This window comes from Drosophila innubila (genome assembly GCF_004354385.1).
Source record: "Drosophila innubila isolate TH190305 chromosome 3R unlocalized genomic scaffold, UK_Dinn_1.0 2_E_3R, whole genome shotgun sequence".
NCBI lineage: Eukaryota > Metazoa > Arthropoda > Insecta > Diptera > Drosophilidae > Drosophila > Drosophila innubila.
In genome coordinates, this window is record NW_022995380.1 from 17,282,321 (window position 1) to 17,309,874 (window position 27,554).

The following is a 27,554-nucleotide window of genomic DNA, read 5'->3' on the forward strand; positions in this document are numbered from 1 at the left end:
TTTAGCGACAAATACACAAAAATTAATACGAATCTGTGAATTAATAAATGTTTTAACTCTATAGTCAATCAACTCTTATCAATGTGTAAGAAATTTTTAAATCTACCCGTATCTAATAGGTAGAATTGTGATGAGCATTATTGCTGAATGAGCACCTGTTATCTTGCTCACTTATACAATTCTATTTCTCAGCATGACATTGAAAAAATATGTTCATAAAAGCTTTTGATAATTTTTATAGACTCTGTATTGAAACACTAACACTTTTTAAGTACTTAGTGTTTAGTTTATAAAATTGTACTAGGCATCAGTTTGAATATAATTCTCAAACTTTTTATAAACTTGTATAATCTCTCGGCTAGGGATAAGAGAGATCAAGATACGCTCAATAAATTTTTTTTACATAAATATAAAGACTATCACTTGGTTTGAAGTCCTCGTGCATAAATTCATTAAAATTCATTATTTATTTATTATTCATTTAAATAGTTTATTTATGTATTACATGTATCTATATTTATACTATTAAAATATTAAAGTGACTCTGTATCTTTCGATATACATTGTAAGCATGACAATCTAAATTGTTTGCGATGATGCTGCGGAAAACGACATTTGTACGATACGTCGTAAAATAAAGATAATTCGGGTAGATGATAAAGATACGCCGTGATAATTCAACATATATAAAAGAACTTCTTTCAGCTATTCTTTTAAGTTGCCTCTTGAAGCTGAAACGCGTAAGTTTAACTAAGTATGCCGCCAAACAGTGAATCCTTTAATCTGGATGAGTTGGAAGCGCCCAGCTGGATGGATGCTCAATATTTCAGAGATGTTTTGCGTGGTCATGAAAACGATGAGGGTGTGGAGGTGATCGCCTTAAAGATCTCACCCGCCAGTGGCAAAGGGGATCACTATGCAAGTATTATGTTCCGGGCTGCTGTAGAGTATAAAAGCGAAAAGGGCAAGTTCATCAAGTCGCTGATCATTAAGACAATGCCCGAAAAAGAGGGACATAAGAAAGAACTGCTGGAAGAATCTCATGTTTTCGAGACTGAGATTAACATGTACGCAGAAATGCTACCCAAATTTGAGGAAATATTGCGACAGACTGGCGATGAGACATCACTGTATGTGCCCTGCATCTACTACAGCATGAAGCCACGTCAGGTAATGATATTTGAGGATCTAGTGCCTCAGGGTTATATTGTGAATCGTAGTGGGAAGCCAACTATAGAGGAGGTTCACTGTGCCTACACCAAGTTAGCCAAATGGCATGCCGTAAGCTTAAAATTGAATAAAGAACAACCCTTACTGATGGAGAAATTCAAGCACAGTTTAATGGAACTTCCTGGAATCGATAAAGATCCCATGTTTTCAACTGGAATGGATTATTTTCTGAAGTTGTTGGACTCCATGCCAGACCTGAAAGAATACAAACCGTACTTTGAAAAAATACGTCCCAACTATCTGAAGCACTGCATAAACACTTTTAAGGAGTATCGGGAGAATCCTCAGGAGGATGCATATTACGTACTCTGCCATGGGGACTTTCACATTAGGAACATGATGTTCAAACACAACAAAACCAGCGGAGCATTAGAGGACTGTATGCTGCTTGACTTCCAGATGAGCTATCTGGGACCCATGCCTAATGATATCATTTATTCGATCTATAATCTCTTGTCCTCCGAGCAACGACAGAACCAAAGGGATGAGATTATTTATTTTTACTTTTCTACTTTAACCGACACATTGAAGAAAATCAATTATGATGGCGAAATGCCGTCATTAGTCAAATTTAGAGAACAGCTTTTCCGGCATAAATATTTGGGTAAGCATAGAAAATATTAATTAATTCCATGCCTTATTTAATGTTTGTGTTATTTACAGAATTCTTTTTGCTTACAACATTTATGCCCCTATTGCTTGCACTTCGGAATGGCAAATATGAGCTCTCTGAAATGATTGAAAATAAGCATTTGAGGTCAACGTTGTATAACGAGGAGAATTACATCTCGGAGGTTAGATACAACCTGAAGCGGTATTTACATCTGGGGTACTTTGAAGATTTGCAATAATATTAATGTTAATCGCATATAGTATAAAATATATGTTAAACTTAAATTACAACAGGAATATTGTACATTTTTCACAATATACGTTAATAAAAGATTCGCAATAATTAAGCATTCCATTTTTAAATATGGTCTAAAAGATTTTATCTTGCAGTTTTTTTCGCGGCAATTTAATGAAAATAATCAAAGGGTGACCGCTTTCTGAAAAGGCGATAATACCAAAATATATTGCAACGGAGTCAATGAGAGATATTTATTATAAATCACATTTTCATCATTGTGATTAACAGTTTTGATTTTTAAATAAATTTGTATCTAATATGCCAATATATGAATCTTGCGATTATTGATGCTATTTTTCAGGTCAGACATCGCTGTTATCGATAACAAACTAGCAAACAGCTGTTGCCGATTATGAACTAAAAAAGCCTTAACGCGTTGTTCTTAGCACATTCCCGTATTGACAAAAACGATGCATGTTTGTTTTGAAACTAGTTAACAATTATGGCGCAGGAGATAATTGATTTACTTTGCCGCGTTTGCCTTAAGCAGGACGAGCTGATGGTCGGCGTTTATGAGCATGTAGAGGAGCAGCACACGGACTTATGCACGCTGCTTGAACGCTGTGGCGACATCAAAGTGAGTTATCAAAATATTTGGATTGTCTTATTGCATTATATGTATATTAATATGTACAATAGGTTGACAAGTCGGATACATATCCCAAGTATTTATGCCAGGAATGTACAAAGGAGCTGCTAATCGCTGCGAAATTTCGCGCTAAATGTGCCGCAACGGAGCAAGAGCTCCGACAAAGAAATCTGGTTCCTTCCAATTACGATGCTGCGCTCTCGTTAAGTGAATTGCGTGGTGATAAGGTAGTTTTGGATGAATCCGAAAGTGTCATGGAGAATACAGGAGACATTATCGAGTACGACCCATGTGAATATGTAGAATTATACGAAGAATGCAATACAGAAGTGCCAGATGAAGAGCCGGTGCCAGATGAAGAGCCGGTGCCAATTCAGAGTGAATCGCTTGAAGGGATGCATACAATGGCCATTTACAGCTGCGATGATTGCGGAGCCGTCTTTCAGCAGGCAGCTACGCTCCAGCGGCACATTGCCAAGGCCCACGTCACTGCAGAGACCTACGATTGCCAACATTGTGGCCATATCTTTACACAGAGCATAAATCTGCAGAGGCACAGCTGCATCGGATCTGACGTGACGTTGACGAATGCCCGGGAACCGCAAGCACGCCATCGTTGTGTCTACTGCGGCAAGTTTCTGCAATCTGCCGCTAGCCTGGCCATGCACATACGTCTGCACAATGGGGAACGACCTTTTGCCTGCGACGCTTGCCCAAAGACTTTCAAAACAAACGGTGGACTTGTAGCGCATCAAAAAAGACATCTCAAGTTGATGGAATACGCATGTAAATTCTGTGGCAAGGGTTTCGTTGAGTCGAGCAATCTGCGCCGTCACATAATTGCTTTACACACCTCCGATCGCCCGCACAGCTGCATCCTCTGCCAGCGCAGCTTCTCCCGTGTCTATCTACTAGAGCTCCACATGCGCACCCACACTAACGAGCGTCCATATGCCTGTAGCCACTGCGATCGGAGATTTGCCCAGTTGGGGGTACTGCGTACTCATGAGCGCATCCATACGGGAGAGCGACGACACCGCTGCGGTCTTTGCCAGAAAACCTTTAGTAGGATGATGCAGCTTAAAAAGCATCAGCTGAAGCCTTGTCTTTCAGCAGATTCCGAGGTGATCATACGAGCAGACGAGGAAGTTTCGTAGTTATTAGATAAAACATGGCTATATTGCATTCAAGCCGAGGTCATACCATGTGGCGTCATCACACAAGGATTGATAGAGTCCTGTGATTGTTCGAATGTGTAAGATCTTTCTCTTTACCTACCGTTGACTACTGAATAATTATATATTTATTATTTTCTGCAACTAGTTGGCCGCTATTAATGTCAATCGGATCATTCGACGCAATCCGTGCATTCAAATCGATTTGATTTGTTATGATGCTCAATAAAAAGACAGTACAAAATACATATTTTTCTCGTTTTTATTGCATGCACATAAAGGATTAGTTATGTTCTTTGTTTTTCATTAGCCTATAAGTTACAACAGATTATCGTAATTACATAAATGCTTGTTAATTATTTATTTATATTAATATAATGCGAACATATACATATATATATTTTTTATATAACTTTTTTTTTGGAACAAAAACATACATATGCAGGTTTTTTTTTTAATTAGGTCGTAATTTTATTTTTCGACATTTTTCGATTTTGTACATTAATTTAAATGTAAGTTAATTTTTTTTTTTTGAATTTCATTTGCATGCATTTTGTATATTATATAATGTTATATATACTCGTATTATATTTATATGTATGTATATGTAACTGAGAGTTTAAATATTATTTGATATATTATCTTTGAAAATTGGGCAAAACATTTACTTAAGAAATTTCTGAATTCGTATTTATATTTTTTGTCTTCTCCCAAAAAGTTGCTATAAACAATTTTGTTAAATTTTAGTTTAGGCATCATTGAAATCTTACAGTTTTTTCAATTATTACCAATAGCATACTTTAGAGATTTTCGCGAAATTGCATCGAAATATGAATTCAGAAAATGTCTTAAGATTATTCCAATCATTTTCTTTATTAATTGATTTTTATAAGTGCTGGCAAATTTGAATCCAATTATGGCGCAAATACTCGTTAATTTTGGTTATTCCGTTTAGAGAAAGTGCTTTAATCCTTTATGGCGGGCGGCGGGTCAAACAACGCTAAATCCTCATCAGTTTCTGGTTAGATTTCGTTATCGGGGTCGTTATCGGGTAAAATCGGGGGGCAATTGGATTACAAAAGCGTCGCCTCTGCCAAGAATTGAAGCAATGAAAGAGTTACTTATTACCAGTCGAAAGTCTTTGGGTCAATGTCACAAAATGGTAAGTGTTGGTGAGCAGGGGGTGAGCAAAAAAAGGTGAGAAACGTGTGCTCGTACGCATATATCTACAATCCTGATTACACCGCTGCGCTATGCTCGGATCGACGAAAATACTTACGGGCCTGCACATTGAGATCGTCGAGCAGCAGCTCATTTGATGATCTCGAGCGTTTTGGAAAGATTAGAGCATTGCGCAGCGGTGTTACATGTGCCACATTGGATCGCGGCTTGGGTGGTGGTGCTGGTGGTGCACGCTTCTGTTTATGCGACACACGCTTCAGCTGCCGCACAAACGATTGACTGAGTGTCGAGCCACGATTGAAGTCCTCATTCAACTGCGGTTCTGCCGCACATTTATGCAACTGCATTGGAGCCGCCATCGGTTGCAGCTGCTGCTCCGAGTGCGTTCGCTTGGCGTTGCTCTTGAGGCGCTCGAAGAGATTGCTTAGCGTACTGGAGCGTTGTTGAAGCGGTGGCGCTGGCGCTGGATACTTCTGCAATGGATGACTGTGCTTAGGCGTCCGTCCAGCGGTGGCTGTGGTTGGCGTCGTGGATGCCGTTTGAGCTCGACTGGCAAAGACGTCGTCATCTAGCTCGCTGAGACTAACCAGCATGTGCTCATCGTCAAACAGGTCATCGGTATTTGTAATGGTATTGGTGTAGGTGCGACTTGTGTCCAACTCCAGCTCCTCCTCCTGTTCGTCGCCGTCGTCATCGTATCGTGCAAATATCTCATCAAAGGCGGCATTCACAATGTACGCCTCATCCTGCATCTCCTCCTCGCTGGCCTGCGGCTGTAGTCGCCGCTGGGAGACAAGTGAGCCAAAGAGATTCTTGCGATAGTCCTCGGATGCAATGCCGCCATAGAGCGGCTGCAGCTGTTCGGTGGAATGTGCCGCAGTTTGGCATGATGACCCAGCTGGCAAGTTGGCCAATTGGTTGGCCAGGCTCTGAGTGCTGCAACTGTTTGTTAGCTTGCCGGGTGTGGGGTGTGTGGTTAGTATGCAGTGGTGTGGGTTTGCCTTTGCCTTTGCCAGTGCCTGTATCTGTGCCTGTGCCTGTGTCTGTATCTGTGCCTGTGTGTGTGCCTGCAGCTTCTGCTTCTGACGTTGCATGTGTTGCACACGTTGTCGCAATTCCTGTGACTTGCGCTTCACTTGGCTGTATTTGCTTTGGCTGTTGCCCGTGTTGTTGTTGCTGTTGTTGCTGTTGTTACTCGTGCGCAGCTCATACTTACTCTGCTCACGGTCTCGCTCCTGCTCGGCCTCGGCGAGGCGTCGCTGCAGCGCCAACGTTTCAAAGGTGTGCACAACACTACCCACGTGTGTGTTAATCTCCGGTATTCCCAGATCACCGCTGAACATATCTCGCTGATGTCGCTGCTGTGTCGACAGCAACTCTCCACCGCCACCGCCACCACCAAGGCCAACAACGCCGCGTGTATGGGCGTGGCATCGGCGTATGGGCGGAACGGGGCAACGGTGGCTCTTTTGTATGCCACCACACGGAAATTGCTCAATGAATTCGGTGGCTTCCTGTTGCCACAACAGATTGCCGAGCTCATCATGACCGCTGGCGCTGGCAACTGTTGACGACTGTTTATTTATGTATGTATATTTGTTTGTGTGTGCGTGTGTGGACAGGGATGTTGTTGTTTTTGTTGTTGTTGTTGTTGATGTTGATGTTGTTGTAGTTGGTTGTTGTGTACGAGTTGTTGGCAGATATTTCAAGCAAATCGTTAATGAAATAAATAAATAAAATCAGATTAGCCAAGGGTCTTTTCAAAAATATATAGAACGACTGTTTGGTGAGCTGAGGAATTTGGGGCTGAGGTCAGGGATCAGGGATCGATACTTACAGCTAGACATATCTTAAATATATAATAACTATTTATATAAGCTTATCATTTCTATATACACATGACCACATTGAACAATTAATTGATTAACCTTTTCTTTTTCTTTCTCTTTCTTTTTTTCTTGTCACTTATTTTTGGTATAGTTAAATAGCTGATTTAATGTTGTATAATACGTGTTTATGATTATATATAATAATTATTTAATCTCATTTGCAAGCTCTGCAAATTTCGAATTCAACTATCTGCTAAATTATTTTATACTATTTAAATTCCTAATTTTTGGTAAGCTAAATCCTTTTTTTTTTTCATATTATTTAATGTAATATTATGTAATATTTTTTTATTTGTGAATTATTTGAATAAAACAACAACACAAACAGCTGTCGACAGCAGAGCATCGGTGTGTGTGTGTCTGATGTGTTTGTGTGTGTGTGTATGTTCATCTTTAGTTTGTTTTTGTTTCCACATAACACATTTGGTTTGGCGCACAAAAGTATGCTATGTTTTCTATATGGTTGGCCTATTGCGTATACGCAGTGTTGGACAATGCATCCATTCAAATGAAAATCAAATCTAAACTTGTGATTGTGTGTATGTGGGTGTGGGTGTGTTTTAAGGTGCATTGACATATGGCTGAAGTTGTAGGTGTGCGACTGTTGCTGGGAAACAAGCAGAGGCAACAATAAGTGTATAAGTGTGGGTGTGCGTGTGTTTCTGGTTGTGTTTGTGTGTGTGCTTTAATAATAGTTATTATCAAATGGTAAACTATCACTGGAGCTTGAATAGTGCTGTTGTTGCGGTTGCTGTGGCGGCAACTCGTTATTGCCGTTGCGTTTCAAGTGCTGCTGCTGTGGTTGCTTGTTGTTGCTGCTGTTGCTGCACTTTTGCTGCTGCTGCTGCTGCTGCTTATGCATGACTTTGAAGTCATCCTGTGACTTGCTATTCTTAGAGCTGTGCTTGCTCTTGTGACTCTTGCTGTGTTTTGTGTGTTTCAAACTGTGATGTTGCTGGTGTGTCAATTGTGATTGTTGCTGTTGCTGCTGCTGGTTTGGGTGTGGGTGTGGGTGGCTGTTGTGTTCTGGTTGCTGTTGATAGTGGTGCTCAATGTGTGCTATGTTGCTGCTGCTGTGATAGTGTGGATGCTGCTGCTGCTGTTGCTGTTGCTGTTGTGACGTATCGCTGGCGGTGCCGCTGCTGCCGTAGCTATAAATCTGCGATTTTGACTGGCTGCGATGAGAACGTGGATGCGAATGCAGATTTGCCACGCTATAATGATTGGGATCGAGACTGTCAAAGGTCTGCAAATAATGCGGATTGATTTGAGTGCAGTATTCGCCGCCAACATCAGTTTGTTGCTGTTGTTGCTGCTGCTGTTGCTTTAGTTGCTTGCGATCGAGCGTATTGTTGCTGCGTACAGCATGGAATTGATGTGGTTGCTGCTGATGATCGAGCGAGTTAAAGTGTTGCAAATGTGTCATATTGTAGCTCAGATGTTGATAATGCGAGTCGGCGTTATGTTGTTGCTGTTTGGCACCATTTTTCATTGGCAATGGCGGTGGTTGTTGTTGCTGCTGCTGTTGTGCATTGGGCGACCTTCGGTTTGAGTTGTTGTTGCTGCCGTTCGATTTGAAACTATTGCTGCCACTGTGCAACGTTAGATTGTTGCTGCTGTGATTGATGCCGTTGTCGTTTTTCGTTTTGATCGCAATGAACGTGTTGGGCAGCGGTGGCAATGGTGGTGTGCCTGTTGGTGTTGTTATGGTGGTTGCCGATGATGAGCATGTTGTTGCTGCTGTTGCTGTTGCTGATGGTGTTGGTGTTGGTGTTGCTGTTGTGGTGTTGCCCACATTAAGCTCCCGCTACGCGATATGATGACCGCCAAATGTGCGCAGCACTGGCACGCTCTGATTGTGGTTTGGTGGTTGGTGTTGTTGGTGGTGTAGGTGGTTGGTTGTTGTTGGTTGTTGGTAGTTGGTGTTGTTGTTGGTGATTTATACATTGGGCAATTGGTGTTGGGCGTGTGTGCGTGTGTTTTGTTAGTTGTTTGGCGCAATTGTAGTTGTTGTTGGTTTTGTGGATATTGTTGTTGTTGTTGTTGTTATCGGAAAATGAAATTTCAGAGCGTAAAAAGAGACGAAAAAAGGAAAAGAGTAGACACTTATCATATAAGTCGTGTATGATATATATAAATATTGATTGCTTATTTGTATCATGTATGTGTGTTAGTGTATGAGTGTGTCAGTGTATTGGTGTATTGGTGTGTCTTCTGCTTTGGAAGTGGTGCGTCAGTTGTTTAACGGGAGGCGCGAGTCGTGACATGTTTTTGGGGGCGTGTTATTGGATTAATTGATATATAATTTCTAACTAATTGATTAATTAATTGCTTAGTCAGTTACAAGTGCTCGCAATAAGTTTAAAAATAATTGAAATAAGTGTAAGAAATATTTATAAAAATAAAGCAAAGTAATTTTGTTAATTGCTTGTGTCTACTTAAATTATTACATACAGATAAAGCACAGTTACACATACACAAACACATACACAAACACATACACATACATAAGTATGTAGTACAATATATACAAGTGATTTGTGGACCACAAAAAGTAATCTAAAGTCCCATAGACATTATCCAGATGAGATAAATTCCAAGCGAGGCCAAGCGAAATTTCATGCATCGATGCGGCTGCCACAGTCACTGCCATGCCACTGTCACTGATGTTGCTGCTGCTGCTGTGGCAGACGTGGCAGCATCAAGTGGTGTGTAAAACTTATTTAATTCGGCAACGAAGCCGAGTTGCCAGCAAGCTGCAGTCAGCGCGTTGCAAATGAAGCAACGCTCAAAATGAAAACAAGTTTGATTGTTGCAGATGCTGCTCGATGGGCTTATACCCTGTAAACAGTTGCACATGCACACGCACAATCACACACTTAGTCCGATCATATACAAAATTGACATGCAAAGAAGACGTGCAGCATAAAATCAAATCTTTAGTTGAAAAATCGTGTTTGTAGAGAGAATTGTTGCATTTTGCGGAGAGCGAGTAGAGTAATTTAAAATTTAACTATACTTCAATTGAGAATAATTATAGCATCCCAAATTTCGGATGAATCAGGCAAACAGTCGCTGAGTTCAATGGGAACATTAAAGTGAAATAGATGGATAGACAGAAGGGGATTTTGTAACTACATGTGTTACATGAATGTAACACGCTTTGAGCAGCCAGTAAACCCTTCAAGGGGTACTCTTTACAGGGTGTTAGCATGAAAAAAGAAAACGAACTGCCGCTCTACCAAGAAAGCTAATTAGCCGGGACAATTTGGAAAAAGTGAGCATAAGTTTTAATAAGAAAGCGAGATGTGGCACGCTAATGCGCTGCAAAATGAGTGGGCGTGACAAGGGGCTGCTTTTTGAAACTTGTCACATTAAAGTTCTTAAATATATAGAGTTACTGGGTGCTTTTAAAAGGGTGCGTGTGTGTGCGTAAGAAGGACTTTTAGTCGGTAAATTTCACATTTAAATTTAAAAAGTTTTTGCACGGCCTTTGCGGCAGGCACTTTGTCTTTGTGTCTGCAACTGCCACATGCCACTTTCTGCATAGTCAATAACAAATGTACAAATGCACACACACGCACACACACACACACACACAGACACATTTGTATGGGGTGGCAAATGAAACTTTCATTCATTCACTCAATGCACACTCAAAGGCACTACATGTGGCACTTGGTGCAACTTCTCGGGCGGCCCATAAAAGTTGACAAGCGTTGACATAATTTTACACGCAATGACAAGCTGAAGGAGCCGCAGGATGTGCCGTCTTCTTCATGTATATACTACACTCAAGTGCGCGTAAGTAAGTGCAACCCGTGTCTGCCCCTCTTGCCCCATACAGCTTGCAGCTTAAGGCGCCGCAAAGTGCTTGCTACATTTTCTGCATCATTTACTAACATGCGCACATTGATGGAAATTTAATAGACTTGCCACATAACTGCGGTGCATTGCATTTATGCTTAACTGCTAATGATGGATTGCTGTTACTGTTGCAAGTCCATTGCGGCAAATAGCCAAACAATGCCAGCGACAATGTGTACGACAGAGAGTGAGAGAGAGAAAGAGAGAGAAGGGAAGTTCGTAGGTGGAACATTAGATTATCAATGGATAGTGGGGATAGTGAAGGGCGGGGCAACATCATCAGCAGCCGGAAGTGACTGTCGCTTAACGTGGCAGGGCAGCATGGGGCAAGCGGCAAGCAGCACAGCATTACGGAAGTTCAACTCAGTGCCACAAAAATTTGAAAACTTTGTAAACAAAACTTTGGAGCTGTGCACTTTGCTGTTGGCCCGAAACGAGACGAAACGAAACGTAACGAAAGCAAAGCAAAAACATCAGGCGACGATGCGCAGGACCTTTTACTACAAGAACACCAACACCAACACCAACAGCAGCAATAGTAAAATAAAAATAAGTATAAGATATATCTATATATATATATATATATATCCCTTCTGTCGCTTGTCAGCAGCTGCACAAAGTTTGCCACATGGCAAATGGTTGTTGCACTACTTGCGAAAAACTTGCCTCTTCAGTAGCTAAGCAGTCAGAGTATCAGGCAAGAGAGAGAGAGATGGCAAACGGGGAGAGTCATGCAACAACAATGCTTTCATCAATTGTCCAGCGGATGTTTGGCTCAGCAGTCGTCGTCGTCTGCCTCGTCTATGTCCTGACAGTGCTTCCGCAGTGCTCTGGTCGACTTCCGTGTGCCACGCCCCCTCAGCACCTACCCCTTAAAACGCTGATCAGAGCTAACTGCACTTTAAAAATGGCCGTCAACTCGAATGTGCCACAAAAAGAGTGCAAAAAGGAAACTGCTTTGTAAATAGTATACCGAACTACAGAAGCCCCTTCATGCCAGCCAAAGGGTGCCGCATTTTGCATTTCATTTGAAGAAAATGCAGTGAGTTTTCTCATTTTCCCTGCCCCGCTTTTTGTGTACAATTGTAATAACTATCTCAGCGAGTGTTTGAAATGCGTTTACCGAAAACTTTTACAGATGCCACTGCAAGAATGTTTATTCTTTCACATTTTTGTGTGTGCGACTTCTGCACTCGAGGGCTTAATGGAGAAAGAGAGAGAGAGGGGGGGAAATGGTAAAGGAATGAAAGGAAAGCGGCACGTACTTCAGTTAGTTGTAAATAAAATGTAAATTGTTGTTATTTGTGCAAAACAGTTTGGGAGTAATATTTACTTGCAGCGCACAGAAGTATGCAACACTTTTTTTCGTAGCCCCATTGCATACTTTTTATTGCTCATACGCCACGTTTGCCCGCAGCTATCTTTTTGCGCACACGCAATTAAAGTGTATCAGTCGTGTTTTTCGCCCGTACCATTCAAAAGCAAGCAAATCGTAATAAATTACAAAAGCCAAAACCAAACGCGAATGTCGAAAGCCTTTTTTTTTTTTGTTGGTCTGCAGGCGACGTGAGCGATGTATTTAAAGGGGAACAAAGGTAAATTGGGGTAGGGATAGGGGCAATATCATATGCTCGTGCTTAAATTAAATGATTAACAAGGTTATTTACGGCACGCGCTGTAAGCCAAATGTGTTGGCCCCATTTGCCACACAGAACTGACAACATGTATTTGCCGCTCGACAGGACGATGCCGAAAGGAGGGGGTAAAGGTCAGAAGGGGTGGCAGTGTGCACACCTGTATAAGTTTTTACATGTGGCTTAAATAATGCGGTCAATACGGGACCAGTTCAAGGACAAGCGGATGCGGAAGCGAAAGCACAAGTAGAGTTTGCGGTACTGTTGTTTTTCGTTGCTGTTGTTGTTGTCGCTGTCGTTGTCGTTGTGGCCGCTTTCAGCACGTAAATAGCCGTGTCCACAGCGAACGGTCAATTGCTTTACTCAAACAGACGACAGGCTGCGGTGCTTGTTTTGTTTGCTGATTGCGCAAATATTTGTGCAGGCATTAAACGCAGAATTGATGGCCAAACAGGGGGGAGACGGCCAAATGGGATGGGCAACACAAACGGGCGTCCGCCCGGCCACAGGCCGCAATATAAATTTAAATATTAACGCCAACTTAACGGCAATGAGTCGCCCGGTTTTTGTTTCAACCTTCGCTGACTTCTTGACCGTCGACACCGTCGGTGTTGCCGCGAAGCGTTTGCCTTAATGCTAACAGCCTCGTTACGTTTTATTGCACGCACAGTCAATGGATAAGTGCGAAGGGGCAGGCGGGACAGAGGAACAACACTCCTGCGCGCCCGAATTCTGTATAGTCATTACCACGCACACAGTTCAAAAAAAGGTACGCGAATTGTGATTATGAACACAAATTTACGCTTAAATTGTGGGGCATTAGTTGGGAGCATTTTTATTAAAAAGCGCAAACTCATTAAATTTTATTACAAGTTAAATTTTTCAATAAGGCTAAAATGCCAAAACGGAAAATTTTAAGGCCAATTAACTGGTTTGAACCAGATAAGTAGAACCCTGATGAAGCTCGCAAAGTTCCTAAATCGACCCTCCAATTCAACCATCTAACTGCATAATCAAACTACTTTTTCTACACAGAAATATCTTACTAATTTGCTATTACTTGAAAAGGAATAAATACTAAAATTATTAATTTTTAAAATATAAAACAGATGCTATAAAATTATAAATTTAAGTTTATTCCTAGAAACTGTCAAGTATTTAACAAATTATAATAACTTGCAACAATTTTATTCCCTCAGTTTTAAATTTATAAATATTATTTTTTATTGTCAGTTTAAATTCTCATTTACTCATAGTCGACTACTAAGCTCGAAGCCAAGGAGTTACATATATAAATATTAACTTGACTCTTATTTCAAAAACAACAATGGAACTAATAAATATGCTTTCTTATTTAATTTTTCAAGTCAGACAATAAAAAATTTATAGTTTCTAAATTTTTTCACATTTACATTTTTTATTTTGTTGACCTTCCACGATGAAAATATTTTTGCTAATTTATATTTTTAAAGTCAGTGGAAATCTATTGAGGCGAAAACGAATGAAATGTACAAAAAAGTATAGAAAGGTATTTTTGTAATAGATTACACCAATAAATCTCAGTTCATAAAATGTTGTCGACTAATTTCTAACATTTAACAAAATAATTTAAACTAATATATAATAAATGTAAATTTATAAACCCAATTTAAGATATCTTAGCTCAGTTTCTGATCAATTTGTTCGAGTGTTCTTCCTCATTTAAATTGGCTAATCACTACAAGTTATTTAATTAAGTACTAGTTGTAGTTTTTTTTTCTTTATGCAGTTTTTACTTCTGGTTTCAACGTTTCAGCAATAAAATGCAAATTTGTGTTGTGCTCCGTAGATTATAAAATAAAAAACACCTGCAGATGGTGATACTCGCTGCACAAATATACGAAAATAAATTACATTTATGGTCCCCCTTTTGTCGAAAACTTTGGCGTGCACATACCATACACACACACACACACACACTACCACTTTCACACAGACAAGTGCACACTTACACTAGCAGCAGGGCACATACTTAAGCCCCTTCTTATGAAGCATGCCATTTATGACATCCGTGCACGAAAAAGAAGCAGAGGAAAAATCTGAAAAGAACTGAAAATTAAGCAGTAAGAGTACGCACAAATGCTAAACAGACAGATACCCTATAAAGAGCTTCAAAGTTGTTATAGACATACTATGAGAATTAGTTTCTCGAATAACTCCTATAAAATGGCTGGAATATAGAGATTAAGTTGAAATTCATGTGTTGCTTGATAAAGGAAATAACATTAAATCGACAGAAAATTTTATATATCAAAGGAAGATAAAAGGGTGAAAGCATTTCTAGTACGTATTCATTAAATGGAAAGAGAAAAAGGGGTTATAGAAGCAGAGATCGAGAGACTGCTGCCTAGCATTACATGCCCTTAAAAACACTACAGGGTATTAAAAGTTGAAGAATGAAAAAATAGCAAAAAAAAAAATGATAACGCATAAAAACCATATTAAATGCCTTACTCTCAGCGCTTTTGTTTTTGTCTTGGCTGCGAGCGTCTGGGGAAGGAATACGGCTCTGACTAGTACTACTATGGGTACGGGAATGGGTAGGGGCGGAGGTACGGATTTCGTTTGTCATCTTTTAATGGTGCAATTAGAGCACACAAAATGCGTTTGCTGAAAGCTGAGCTGCGGTTGCTGCTGTTGCTGCTGTTGCTTCTGCTGCTGTCGCTGTCGCTGGCAGCATAAAGGATTTTTAATAATAGCGCCAAATTACAATAGGCAGTCACACAAACACACAAACACAGCTACACATGTGCGTTATCTGTGTGTACACACAAATTGCGTATACGCCTTGGCACTTTGAAACAAAAGCCACAACAATGTGAAGTTGCTGCTTGCGTTGTGTGGCGAGGACTTAGCTTGGATAGTGGGAGTATCCTTTTTGCTGCTGTCTTTGCTTTGCTCTCTGCTTTTGCTTCTGCCTTCGCTGCTGCTTCTATTTCAACTTGTTGTTTGTTGTAATTTGATGCGCCATTGTTTGTCGCATGCGTTTTTCATTGTCTCCGACGACACTTTAGTGTCAGCTGAGATTTTTGGCTGTTGTTCTTATTATTGTCGTTGTTGTTTGCTTGTTTAGTTCTTTCTTTGCTTCTGTGGTGAGTTGTTTGTTTTCGAGTTTCTGGTTTTTGCGTTTAGTTCTCGCTTATGGCCATTGCTATGCAATTTTGTTTGTAATTTATGCGCTTATTGTTTCTTCATTTTGCGAGCTATCATAAGTTTAGCATGCGACTAACGACGATCTGCCACAAGCGGCAGCTGCATGAATTTATCTGCTGAAGTTGCAACGCCCTTCAAGCTGCTAGCTTTTTTTTACAGCCGCAAGTTCATTTTCTGTACGCCCTAATTCAGTTTAAATAGCCAAACGACTTCGAAATAAATGGCTAAAAAATAAAAGAAAAATCCAAAAATCATTAAAGACAAACCGTGGAAAGCCGGAAAACCGTTGCAAGTCGTGTCGCCAACTCAATGAACTCAATGCGGAAATGCGAATATAATAAATTATTGCATTGCCGAATGATGCGACACACGACTAAAGGGAGGAAGGGAGAAGAGAACTCTGGAAAACATAAATCCTTTCGGAAATTTATGGTGCGTTGAACTTAAAACGAAATACAATAAAATATTGTATATGCAGCTGCATTGCAACCAAGATGCCGCATCCAAGAATCATACATACAGAATAGACAGAGAATGAGACTGAGCGAGTGAAAGAGAGAGAATGAAAGAGAGCATGGCATATACAAGAACAAAGGACACACACAGGAGTAACAATAATAAAATTTATTAACGTTGAACAATTTTGCATTTCCTGCCCAGAGGCCAAGCAAATGATGTAAGAAAGGACCCCGCAAAAGATATAATAAAATTAATGCCAAGCCATTATATTTTATGTGCTTGCATATGAATATCTTTTTGTGTGTATGTGTGTGTGTGCAATGAGGCATTCAAATGGCGCTGAAAGGCGTCCCACATGAATGGGCGCAATAAGCAAGTAATGACATGAGAATTTATTTGAGACTGCATATGAAAATTCTCATCGAAAGACTTTTTAGGATTTATAATATATTTGATATATGAACAAGCTAAATCCAATCCATCAATACACATAAAGTTTCAACCTTAGTCAATTAAACGTTGGGTAGGAGCAATTATAATTTATTATGGGACATACTTACTTTGTTTAATTTAATTTACATTTCGATGCTTGTTATCAAGTTTGATTGAATTTCAAGTGGATTTAATTTAATAATTGTATTGGACTCATCCTATGACTATTTATATTTTCATACTGTTGCATTCATATTCGTTATTTATAAAAGTTTTTCAAAATCTTCAGCTTCAGTTATATCTCACACAGAACACTGTCATGCTTTAGACGAGCGAAAGATGCGACAAATACATTCATGTTCAGATAATTAGATAGATATTCCCCCAAGTCAAGTTCAAACAATTATATCAGATTGGTGCAGAAGTAATAAAATTGTGAGTGCTTCAAGCATATTTGGTGCATAAAGAAATTTGTTAGGGATGATGCATGGGGCAGGGGACCAAGGGGCAGCGACTCAGCGTGCAGTTGGAGCACTGGAAAGAGAGGCAAGTGCAATTTTTGTTGGCATTGTGAAAATTATAATTAAACTAAGTTGAAACTCTTAATTAGTGCACTTAAAACTAAAGTCGAATTAACTTAATTTTTTTTTTTGTAATGTTGAAAACAAAAAAACACAAAATGAGCGAATGAAACAAAATATTAACTTTTATTTTGTGCCGCAGGTGAAATTTCTGAATTAAATTGCTACTAGTTGTTCTGGCTATTTCTTCTTTTTATTGCTATTTTAAAACTTAAATTATATTTAAAAAGTGCTTAAACTGTGCTCTCGCTAGTTTCACATGTACAAAATCAAAATAGTAAAAAAATGGGAAACCAAAATGAAAAACAAACTTTGGTATATGCAAATTACTTTGGGGTGCACATTGGAAACGCTAAGGGTGTTAAGTTTCACGGGTAGTTATAAAGTCTGAAAGGCTACGATGCAATTAAAAAAAATAGTGTGCGACGGGTTGGTGCAACGGGGGGCGGCATGGTGCTATTGTTCTAGCTGTTGTAGGTAGTGTGAAAATGTCTGTGTGACGTAATGTTTTTGTTGCAAATCTCTGTGGAGCATATTAATTCATTAACAAAACATAAATGGCATGTGAAATCATTAACTGCTGGCTTAATTAATTTATAATGAGTTTGGCGACGGCAGCTGTATGCCAGGCTATCAGCCATAAGCCAGAGCAGATCGGCATTAAGCATACGCCATGTGGTGCAATTGAAATATGTATGATGAATGATCGTGACTAAAGAAAAGCCAAAAACGTGCTAATTAGTGTAAGTCTGTGTGTGTGTGTGTTTGTGTGTTAAGCTAATAATACTGTTGATACTTTATGTAGTGCGCGCTAAGTAAATATTGGAGTGTGTGTGATTTGTGGTTGTATATCTGTGTTTTATTGCCTACTTTTGGGGCCGGAGTGTTTATAAGTGTATGTGTGTTTAGGTGGGTGTTTGTGTGTGTTAGTGTATATAAGTATTAAAGAGTTTACTTTCATGTGGGATCTCATTTTGCGCGTTCGCTGGTTATCACAGAACATTCAGTTAAAAATTACAATATGCATTGGATGATGCGTACACTAGATGACTAAGTCGTAAATATATGTAGGTATATTGATTTCGTATAGGTTAAGAGGCAAATACGTATATGGTATACAAGTACAAGTATATAAGTATTAAAATAATTTATATGTATTTCGATCAAAGTAAATAAAATCCAATAAAACGTTCGTATAGTAATTATATATATATTGTACATACTCCGGGTTGCACCACAAAAACAAATCATTATCATAATCAGGTTAGCTTGAAATTAGCTTCGTACAAGTACAATTATTATGTAGTTATGCTTATTAATTGTTCATTTTTTTTTTCTGTGTTTTTCATTTCGTAATATTAAACTTTATGCGCAAATCACGATCATCAGCAGAACGAACGAACGAACGAAGGAACGAGGGAACGAATGCAGGAACAAAGGAATTTACAGTAAATTCCGGCGTTCCTTACGCATCTTTGACATATATATATATAGATATGTTTGTTATATTTATATATATATATAGGTTGGTATATATATATGTAGTTAGGTATAAATGTCAATTCAATGTACATATCAAAGTAAAAATTCAATCAATTCAGTTCATTCGCTTATTGTTACATCATCAAAGTTCATCAAAAGTAAGAAAAATAATCATTTACATAAATATAATTATATTCATTATTATTTAGATATATGTATATATAATTCATATGTTTGTGTATATATATATGTAGTTAGTTAGTTAAGGTCAATTAATCAATCCATATCAATTAAACAATTTACATATATGCGTATATATAGAGAGATATTTAGAGAGAGAGAGAGAGAGAGAGAGAGTGACAAGAGAGGAATTACATGGGGGCGCTCACCAAGTCCACATAAAGCAAAACTTAAAACAAAAAAAAATGGTATTTAAAATAAAATCTATAGCTCACTATAAACAAATGAAACTTTAAAGGATATGTTAAGTAATTCTCATCTCTCATTCGATGAGAATAAGTCCTGCACTATTTATAAACTTAAAGCTGAGGGCTTTCAATTAGTATTTCCGCGGGGTGCCGAAATTGCAGAAATTATACAGAGATAATTATAATTTCCAGTTAAATAAAGCCTTTGCCAAGGTGTGAGTGTGATTGAGTGTTTGTGTGTGTGTAAGTTTGAGTGTCAATTTGTCAACAATCTCTGATTTCGGAATTCTACAGCTCATTACGTTGTTGTAATGTTGGGGGGCAGATGTACAGGGTATTTTAAGAAACTCGCCATTGTATTAATTTCATAAAGAAAAAGTAAAAACATAATATTAAAGAATCAAGTAACAGTGGGAGCGCGCACAGAGCTTTAAAAATTCATAACAAATGGGGCAGCGCTCGGGCCATGAATAAATCAGAACTGAAAAAAGTATTTGTATTGTTTCATCCATACAAAGAGAAAATTATCCAAACATTTGCACAAGGCACACACATCGGCAAAGGTGGCATACGAATGCGAATACGAATGTGAATGCGTATACAACGAATAAAATCGATAATTATTAATAATAATAACGCGCAATGCAATAATAATGGAAACTCAAATGAAAATTATTAAAATACACACGCACACATGTTTCATATATTTTTTATCTTCTGATTTTTTCGTTTTATTATTTGTTATAAATTTGTTTTTATTTTCAATCGTTTACTCAGTGTTTTCTCATCTGCTTCGCATCTTTTTTTTTTTTTTAAATTATAAATTAGTTTTTCTGCATTATCAATAATTATCATATAAATATTTGTGTAATTTATTTATTTGTTTTCATAGTTTTTTCTCTCGTTTTTTTGTTGAACTGCTTGGTAACCATACACATTTTGTGAAAGATTCACAACATAAAATATAAATTGTTATACATTTCAACTAACTAAGTTAATAAATATGCTAGGTTTTGGGATGCACTGAGGATCTTTTGTGAAAATAACTTGATGCACAGCTGAATCTACTATAAAAGCATTGATTTTTCTGGTTTTCTATTTCAGCTTAATTTTTGGTTTCTAAAAAGTTCTCAAGTTCATAGTAAGCGTCATCGAAATCACATTCTCATGTTAATGATGATTAACAAGTGAAGACTATTTAAATTCGATCTTAGCTTTATCATGAACATGAGTAACAGAATGGAAATACTGCTAAAGTGACTATGACTCGTTGTTAAAGTTGGTATACATATTTTGTGCTCTTTCTAGATTTATTTTATATGTTATTTTTGGTCGGTTTCAGTTATCCGCAATTCCATAACGAAAATAAATAAAAAGGTATAAAAATTAATATATTTTATTTAAAATTAAATTGAGTTGCTTCAGGCGTTTCTGTTACAAATAAATAAAGCCATATTAATAATTTTATTTCATACATTTAAAAATATAAATTAAATACAAAGTGCACACATTTACATTGCATTTTACTTGAGATTCAAAATGTCAGCAATATCATCATCACCACCATCATCATCATCATCATCATCATCATTGTTATATATCATTATCATATTTCGAGCCAGATAGCCCGCCGGGCTTCGTAATTTCAATTTTAATTGGGGTCTGCAAACACGCTGTCTCATATATCTTTACTTTAAACTAAAAGGTTAAATGTAGGTTTAATTATTAAATTAAAACATCGATTAAATATAAAAGTATGCTTATAAGGTTGGCATCTTCTATTACTTAAAATTAACACATGTAAATCAAATAGAAATAACCAAGCAGAGCGACACATAATGAACAAAGTGTACAAGTTATTAAACCGAAACAGAATTTTAGAATTTATGCGAATTTGAAGGAGATTTGGTTGCGTTTCATACAATATCATTGCAAGTTTAATATAATTTAATGCACACAGTCTTGCGGTTGTTTACGTTGTGAAAAGTGGCAAAAATTAAAGACAAATTGTTGAAAGTAAACTTATAATGATGAAAACTCTCAATTCATTGCTATTATTATTTACAAATAGCGCTAGTTAACAAAAGAAAAGGTACCTAGTTGTTTATTTAATTTTACTTAAATTCTTTGCTAAATTTTGATTGATATTAAATTTGTTGATTGTTGTCTAACTGTTCAAAAATTAAAATAGAAAACAATCTCTGCAAATTTTTAAAAATAATTAAAAGTTTACTTCCATTTTAATCAAAATCATTTAAATCGAAATTCGTTTAAATGTACTGCGTGATATTATGATATTTTGTCTTTTTTGATTAACTAGTGTATTCATTAAAAATATAAATTATTAATAGCTTTTGAATTCTTGCAGTTAAATAAAAATATTCATCACTTTAAATTAAATTTTTTGTGCTGCTGCGAAAAGGAAACCAATTTTTATGGTCGACACAAAAATGAAATTATAATAATTGCACTTCATACTATATGTACTACATATACAAATGTATATATGTTTTTGTTGTTGTTTGTTATTGTTCATTGTTGTTGCTGTTTTTTATTGTTTGCACTGCGTTTGATTTGTTTGCACTTCTCATTTCTGGTTGAAGCTGCGGGTTGGAATTGTGTTGGGGTTTCACATTATACTTTTGTATGTTAATGCAATGTCAGAGCTCGATTTTAATAGGTTATAATTAAGAATTATAATAAATGCACTGTAGCTGAGTTGACAGTGCATGAAATAAGACTTTTAAATACGTTGCATAAGGCAATTAATCGTTAAATGAAATGTGTCAAATTTCGAAGCAAATTTGGATAAAACTCGCAAGTTTCTGAACTTGAGAACCATTTAAAGTTTTTAATAGGAGGAGTAGAAGTGCGCTTAACAGTTTACTAATGCGTGTGTGTGGCAGTGTGTGTGTGTGTGAGTGTGCCAAGTTGTTGTGTGAGTTGTGGGCATGCTGCGTGTGTGTGTGTGTATTAAGTGCGCATATGTGGTGGCCATAATATGCATGAAATACCTGCCAACTGCTGCTATGACTGCTGTTGAAGCTGTCGAGTTATTGCTGCAACATACAACATGCAACACCGACCAGCATTAAGTTTAAGTTGAGTTGCCACAACTTTTAAACTCGTTCAATTAATTGGATTATGCGATTAGCAAACAGAACAACAAAATGCAACAAAATTCACTTAACACTGCACTCACAGTTGCATCTTTTCGTGGCGCCTCCACACTGAGAGGGAATTATGTATGCGGCAACAGCCGCTGCATTTTTCTAGCATTCTCGAAACGAGCTGCCAAGTGCCGAAAGTTGGGCATAAATTTCCAAACGGAATGTGGCAAGTGGCATGCTGTAAGTGGAGGCCGCCATGCAACTTGGCATTGTTTGCAGCAAATTGTGTAATGATGCAATAAAATGCTTTTGTTGATTTCTGCGTTTAACAAATTGGCCAAGAAGTGAAAAAGAGACTTGCCATTTGACTTGCGGCAAGGCGTGTCCATGCGAGGCAAGGCGAGGCAAGACAAGGCGGGGCAGGGCAAGGCGTGGCAAGAACTTGATTTATGCACTGATAAAGTTTGTGGCGCGTGTCTGAGTGGCCTGACGTGGCATTTATTTATGAGACTTTTTGGTTTTTAAACAAAAACAAACAACAACAAAACGGACGAAAACAAATTGTAAGTTATGCTGTTATCCTTCAAGGATTAATAACAATTCATTGCTGGGGTTAATTGAATGCACAAAATCCGATGCGCTTGCCCAAACAGACAAATTACAATCACAAAAAAAAACAACATATATTAAAATAATGAAATCACACACGCACACACACACACACAGACATGGCATGCTGCATGAGCAAAGGGAAAACAACAACAACAAAAATAAAAAAATTCGAAATCAACAAATATAAATATTTAAACAGTGTGTAAACAAGTTGTAAAAACAGGCGAAGGCAACACACGATGTTGTTGCCCCTCACAGGATGTTGTATATAATACTTGGGGGCAATAATAAAAACTGAAGGGTGAAATCCTTGGGTGGCACATACAGAATTTTAAGTGGGCACTGTGTCTATGCTTGTGTGTGGGTTCATAAACATAAACAAAATGCAACAAATTCGGACTCACAACATTTGTGGCAGCAACAACACTTTTCTTTAGGGAAAACTTTAAATAAATGTGGCAAATATTTATGCAGAAGAAGAAGATGGAGAAAAAAATGTTTTTATGCTTATAGTTACATTTAAAGTTACATTTTGCATGTCATGTTGTTTTTTATTTATTTTTTGTTATATAGTACATATGTTTTTTTGCTTCAGTCGTCGCTAGGATGAGAGCTCGGAAGTAAAAGAAAAAATAGTAATATAAAGCTTGAATGGTTATTATTTAAACAATCGACAAACATGTTGCATGTTGCAAGATGCATGTTGCACGAAAATGATAGTGTAATAAACGCTGTTAAAAACGCGCGCGACACGCGCCAAAATCGCGTGCATAGCAGGCAAAAATATTTTAGAAATGGAATTTGATAGGAATGGGATTTGACGGGGTCAAAGGGTAAAGACTCTGTTGAATTGCCGTGATTTTTTTTGTTTTTGCTTGCTTATTAGACACATAATGAATGAGTGTTATTGAAAAAAATGGGTCTAATTCAAACTGAACATTAAAAAGGAGAACAAACAAACAGGAACAGAAACGAAACGATTTAAAAAGAAATGCACAAAATGCCATGGAGCACATACATACGATATTAGAATACGATATACGATGTATAGTAGTTATTTATATGGTTTCGGATATTTCTGTACTATGTGGATAAACTGGTTGGTTACTTGCTTTGATTTTAGATGTTTTACATGGTTTTCTTGCCCTAATTTGGGTGTTGAAAAATTGTGTAATTTTGTGTGAGTGTGTTATCAACTATAATTTCGACAAAACCCGAAACTAATATAAAAATATAATTATAAGTATAAGTTGAAGTATGAGTAACATTAACATAAACTAAAATAAACATTAGCACATTAAATAATAGAGAGAGAGACGAATGCATCAAGATATCCTAATTAAAAATACTAAGTATAATAAGATTACTTAAGTCAATTGTGTGCAGCTGAGGCTGCGCTTTTTGGTTGCCTGATAAATGGTTGTTGTTATAGTTGTTGTATGTTGCAATTAGAGTACTTAAAACAAATGTAAACACGAAACATAAGCTTAGTCATAGAAAATGGGGGGAAAAATATGGAATATCGCCTTCATGTTGATAAGAAATATTATAGACCATATGTTTATATCTGTAAAGTCTCGGCACAGTATTAGCAGATGTGTTTGTAGGTGTATGTGTGTGTGAGTGTGTATAAATGTTGAGTCTTTTTAATCGAAAAGTCTTTTGGTTTGTTGTCGTTGTCATGTCGTACTCAGAAACTCTACTGACCTTCCCTTAAAACGAATCAAATTCAAATCTCAAGCTATATAAATCACATAATTATATCTGATAAAAAATTAATTGGTTTGCATGTATGTATGTAAGTGTGATTGCAACAAGCGACTGTTGTACACTTGATAATGTTGACTCCAAGACCGCCGCCATCAAAGGATTTTTAATTTGACATTCATGAATTTATGTGTCGAGTCGTGTTGAAACGTTGCAGCTACAAACTGCCGATAAGTTGATGGTCAGCCATAAAGCGCGCCATGAATTATAATTGTTGCTGTTGTTGTTGCAGTTGCTGTTGCTGTTACAGTTGCTGTTGCTGTTGCTGTTGCTGTTGCCCAACGTTGATAGGCATTCCTACCCCATATGCATTATGCAGCAATTACTGTTGTCAACCATGTCAGTAGAGCGGCATCTTTCTTTGCCCCGGCAACAACATTGGTTGCCACACGAAGGCAGCAGCTGCCAACCAGTAAATTAAGCGGAAAAGTGTGTTGGTCTTTCCAACAATGACAGCAACATGCGGCTCTTCCAATGTGCAACAAATGAAGAAAAAATGTAAGTCAAGTGTCAATGACAGACTAAGGGATGCCCTGTAGACACACACACAGAGTAACTGCTGCTACTGCTGATGTTTTCTTTTCTCATTTCCATTGGAAACATTTGGTATACCCTGTATATTTGTACAGGGTATAGCTAGAAAAACCTCGCGCACAAATACAAACTGGGGTCTCTGCGGTTGTTGGTCTGCCGTAATGGCGACGGGGCCAATGAGGGGGTTGGCTGTGTTATTTGCTGCAGTTGGAAATAACTCAGCCGCAAATGAGATAAATTGCACACACACAGATAATTGCATGAGCGGGGGCAGAAAAAAGGGGTAGGGCAGGAAATACGAGGCAATCATTTTTACAGTTTGCAAGTCGAAAGTATAAAAATATTTATATGCAGTCGCGCGGCAAAAGCTTTTTTGGGTTTATGATTGAAAATATTGCGCATACGCCGCATATGAATGCGAAATTAATGAGTCGGTCGTCAGTTGCTCGTCGTTTGTCGTTTGTCGCTTGTCGCTCGTTGATTTTCATTTGTTTATTACAATTAGTTGTAGTTGTAGTTGTAGTTGTATTTACAGTTGGACTTAAAATTAAACACATACAGTTTATTGAAGTCGTACAATAAGTATACGCCATGGCGCCTCTCAGCTCAGCCACAAATTATCCTTTACGCATTTGCGGCATTAATAAATAAATTTAATATGTTGCTGTTATTGTTGTTGGCGCCAGTGCTTCTCTTATTTTTTTTTCTCCATTATTTGCTTTCAGCTTAATTACAGATTTTCATATTTTATGCGCTTTGTCATTGCATTCGCCGCAGTTTGTTGTAAATTTTGAATTCGCAGTTTAATTTCCTTTATGTCAACTGGAAGCTCAAATTGTTCGTTCCTTGTTTTATACTGTTCTTTATTGTTATGTAAATTTTCAATTAAACTTAATTGTTTTGCCTTTGCATTACTTCTTTAACTTTGTGTGAGAATTAACATTAACTAAACAGACAATACTCGTATCTTAGTTATATTATATATATTTTAAGAGTTCTTTCAACGATTAGCTGGAAAATTCGATATTTGTATTTGCAAGGATTATTTAATTTCACATAAGTAGTTTTAGTACCTTAAAGTAGACAAGTATGGGGAATATGCTTGTGTTTTCTCTTATGATTATAAATTTGATTTAATTTGAATCGTTGTGTGTCTATTTGCTATAAACTTGGCTAATTTAATATAACATAACAATCAATGCTAATTGAATTGTATTTATTGTCAGTAGTTTACGATAATGTTGTATACCTAATTATACATACGAGTGTATTTGATGATTATGATATAAATACAATACATACACATACGCATGATTTCTTATATGCTTATTTAGCTAACATTTACAGCAGATTATACTCGAATAAGATACGTTTTTAGATAACTTTTTTGTAGTCTGCGACTAATTTAGTATTCAAGTCGACACTCTGTAAATTTTGTTTCTCTGATTTTGTTGTTTGAAGAGACTTTTGATACTGGGCCCCAGTTTGAAGCAGTCTAAAATTGTTATTTAGGCAGTTATGTACAGCTTTCTGCAATGTAAACGACGATCAAATTTGGAATTTCCTTATCGATAAATCCGTTTTTAGAAACTTGTCAGTTTTTTCTACTAAAATATGGACAAAAGTGGACTTCGGAAATTCGCTGTGGTTTAAGTAGATTTATTAATTTGAAGTGAGATGCCAGTTAGTTCATTTAACCGATTTACTTTCGAATTTAGACAGGGATTGCCCAGATGTTTTATATTTCATTGCTTCGATATCTTATCCTTTTTTTTTTTTTTACGAATTTGAATTTCAAAAGATCTGATTCTTTGATTTAATTAAGGTTCTTTTCGTAAGAATTCTTCTTTCAAATAAATTCAAAATATAAATTTTAGTCCACCGCAGATTAAACAGCTTTAGATAGATGGCGTCCATTTTGTTCCCAGAGCTTCTGCATTCGAATGATTCAATTGATAGAAGCTAGAAGGTGTATGGAGGTTGTGGTCGATAGTCGTTCCAATCAGCTGCGTTAACAATTCGAATTTGTAATTTGGGCAAACGAAACCAAAAGCGTTGCGTGGATAAACACACAGCAGGAGACGGGACAAATGGATAGCGAAATGTTTCGCAATTTACAGGTGACTGGTGAAGCAAGTAGAGGCGGGGAAGAGTGTTTAAGGGGTTGGTTAAGGGTGTAATGCCATGCGATCGATAGTAATTTAATCGGTCGCTAACACTCATATTCTAATATGAAGGATTCGTGTTCACTGACAAAGGCTGCCCCAACGGATGTGGATGTGGATGCTGATGCTGAAGCGGATTTAGATGCGGATGCTGTTGCTGCTGTTGCTGGTGTTGCAGTTGGCGTTGCAAGCTGCTGTTGCAATGTAGCAGCAGTTCGCCCCAAATTGACTTGTGACAACATTGCGGTGGTCGATAATTTCCCATTGTAGGTAAGAATATTGTTGGCATTGCTGTTGCTGTTGCTGTTGCTGCAAC

General features: G+C 37.6%; 5 protein-coding genes across 7 annotated transcripts in view; 2 read left to right on the forward strand and 3 right to left on the reverse strand.

Annotated features, from left to right (window-relative positions):
* Positions 1-712: 712 nt before the first annotated feature.
* On the forward strand, positions 713-26,683 carry LOC117789802. Of its 2 annotated transcripts, XM_034628938.1 has the most exons (5): positions 713-1,834; positions 1,894-2,092; positions 6,756-6,761; positions 24,017-24,027; positions 26,672-26,683. In XM_034628938.1, the coding sequence occupies exons 1-2, from the start codon at positions 757-759 to the stop codon at positions 2,079-2,081; spliced, it is 1,266 nt and encodes a 421-aa protein (XP_034484829.1). In that variant the 5' UTR covers positions 713-756; the 3' UTR covers positions 2,082-2,092; positions 6,756-6,761; positions 24,017-24,027; positions 26,672-26,683. The 2 variants fall into 2 exon arrangements, with proteins under 2 accessions (XP_034484829.1, XP_034484828.1); XM_034628937.1 differs by lacking the exons at positions 6,756-6,761; positions 24,017-24,027; positions 26,672-26,683 and having other exon boundaries at positions 1,894-2,201.
* Positions 2,514-4,152, forward strand: LOC117789803 (zinc finger protein 771). 2 transcript variants are annotated; one of them, XR_004617934.1, is made up of 3 exons: positions 2,514-2,717; positions 2,780-3,984; positions 4,053-4,152. XR_004617934.1 is itself a non-coding variant. In XM_034628939.1 (2 exons), exons 1-2 carry the CDS (start codon positions 2,583-2,585, stop codon positions 3,884-3,886), a joined length of 1,242 nt encoding a protein of 413 aa, XP_034484830.1. In that variant the 5' UTR covers positions 2,514-2,582; the 3' UTR covers positions 3,887-4,040. The 2 variants fall into 2 exon arrangements, 1 of the variants encoding a protein (XP_034484830.1); XM_034628939.1 differs by lacking the exon at positions 4,053-4,152 and having other exon boundaries at positions 2,780-4,040.
* LOC117792716 lies at positions 4,509-6,933 on the reverse strand. Its single transcript, XM_034632950.1, has 3 exons — positions 6,924-6,933; positions 6,303-6,650; positions 4,509-4,994 (listed from the first exon to the last, which is right to left on the reverse strand). The coding sequence occupies exons 1-3, from the start codon at positions 6,931-6,933 to the stop codon at positions 4,978-4,980; spliced, it is 375 nt and encodes a 124-aa protein (XP_034488841.1). The 3' UTR covers positions 4,509-4,977.
* Positions 4,987-6,196, reverse strand: LOC117789804. The gene has a single exon (XM_034628940.1). The coding sequence runs from the start codon at positions 6,178-6,180 to the stop codon at positions 5,143-5,145; it is 1,038 nt and encodes a 345-aa protein (XP_034484831.1). The 5' UTR covers positions 6,181-6,196; the 3' UTR covers positions 4,987-5,142.
* LOC117789801 (kin of IRRE-like protein 3) overlaps positions 7,661-27,554 on the reverse strand; it is an 84,872-nt gene continuing 64,978 nt past the window's right edge. Inside the window, 2 exon segments of the mRNA XM_034628936.1 lie at positions 7,661-8,715; positions 8,767-8,827. Of these exon segments, the coding sequence (XP_034484827.1) occupies positions 7,661-8,715; positions 8,767-8,827 (1,116 nt within the window).

Bases quoted from the DNA above. Each gene is read 5' to 3' on its own strand.
- LOC117789802 (XM_034628938.1), top strand. From the start codon at position 757: ATGCCGCCAAACAGTGAATCCTTTAATCTGGATGAGTTGGAAGCGCCC. The intron at 1,835-1,893 runs GTAAGCATAGAA...TGTTATTTACAG, and splicing joins TTTCCGGCATAAATATTTGG to AATTCTTTTTGCTTACAACA.
- LOC117789804 (XM_034628940.1), bottom strand. From the start codon at position 6,180: ATGCAACGTCAGAAGCAGAAGCTGCAGGCACACACACAGGCACAGATA.
- LOC117789803 (XM_034628939.1), top strand. From the start codon at position 2,583: ATGGCGCAGGAGATAATTGATTTACTTTGCCGCGTTTGCCTTAAGCAG. The intron at 2,718-2,779 runs GTGAGTTATCAA...TATGTACAATAG, and splicing joins AACGCTGTGGCGACATCAAA to GTTGACAAGTCGGATACATA.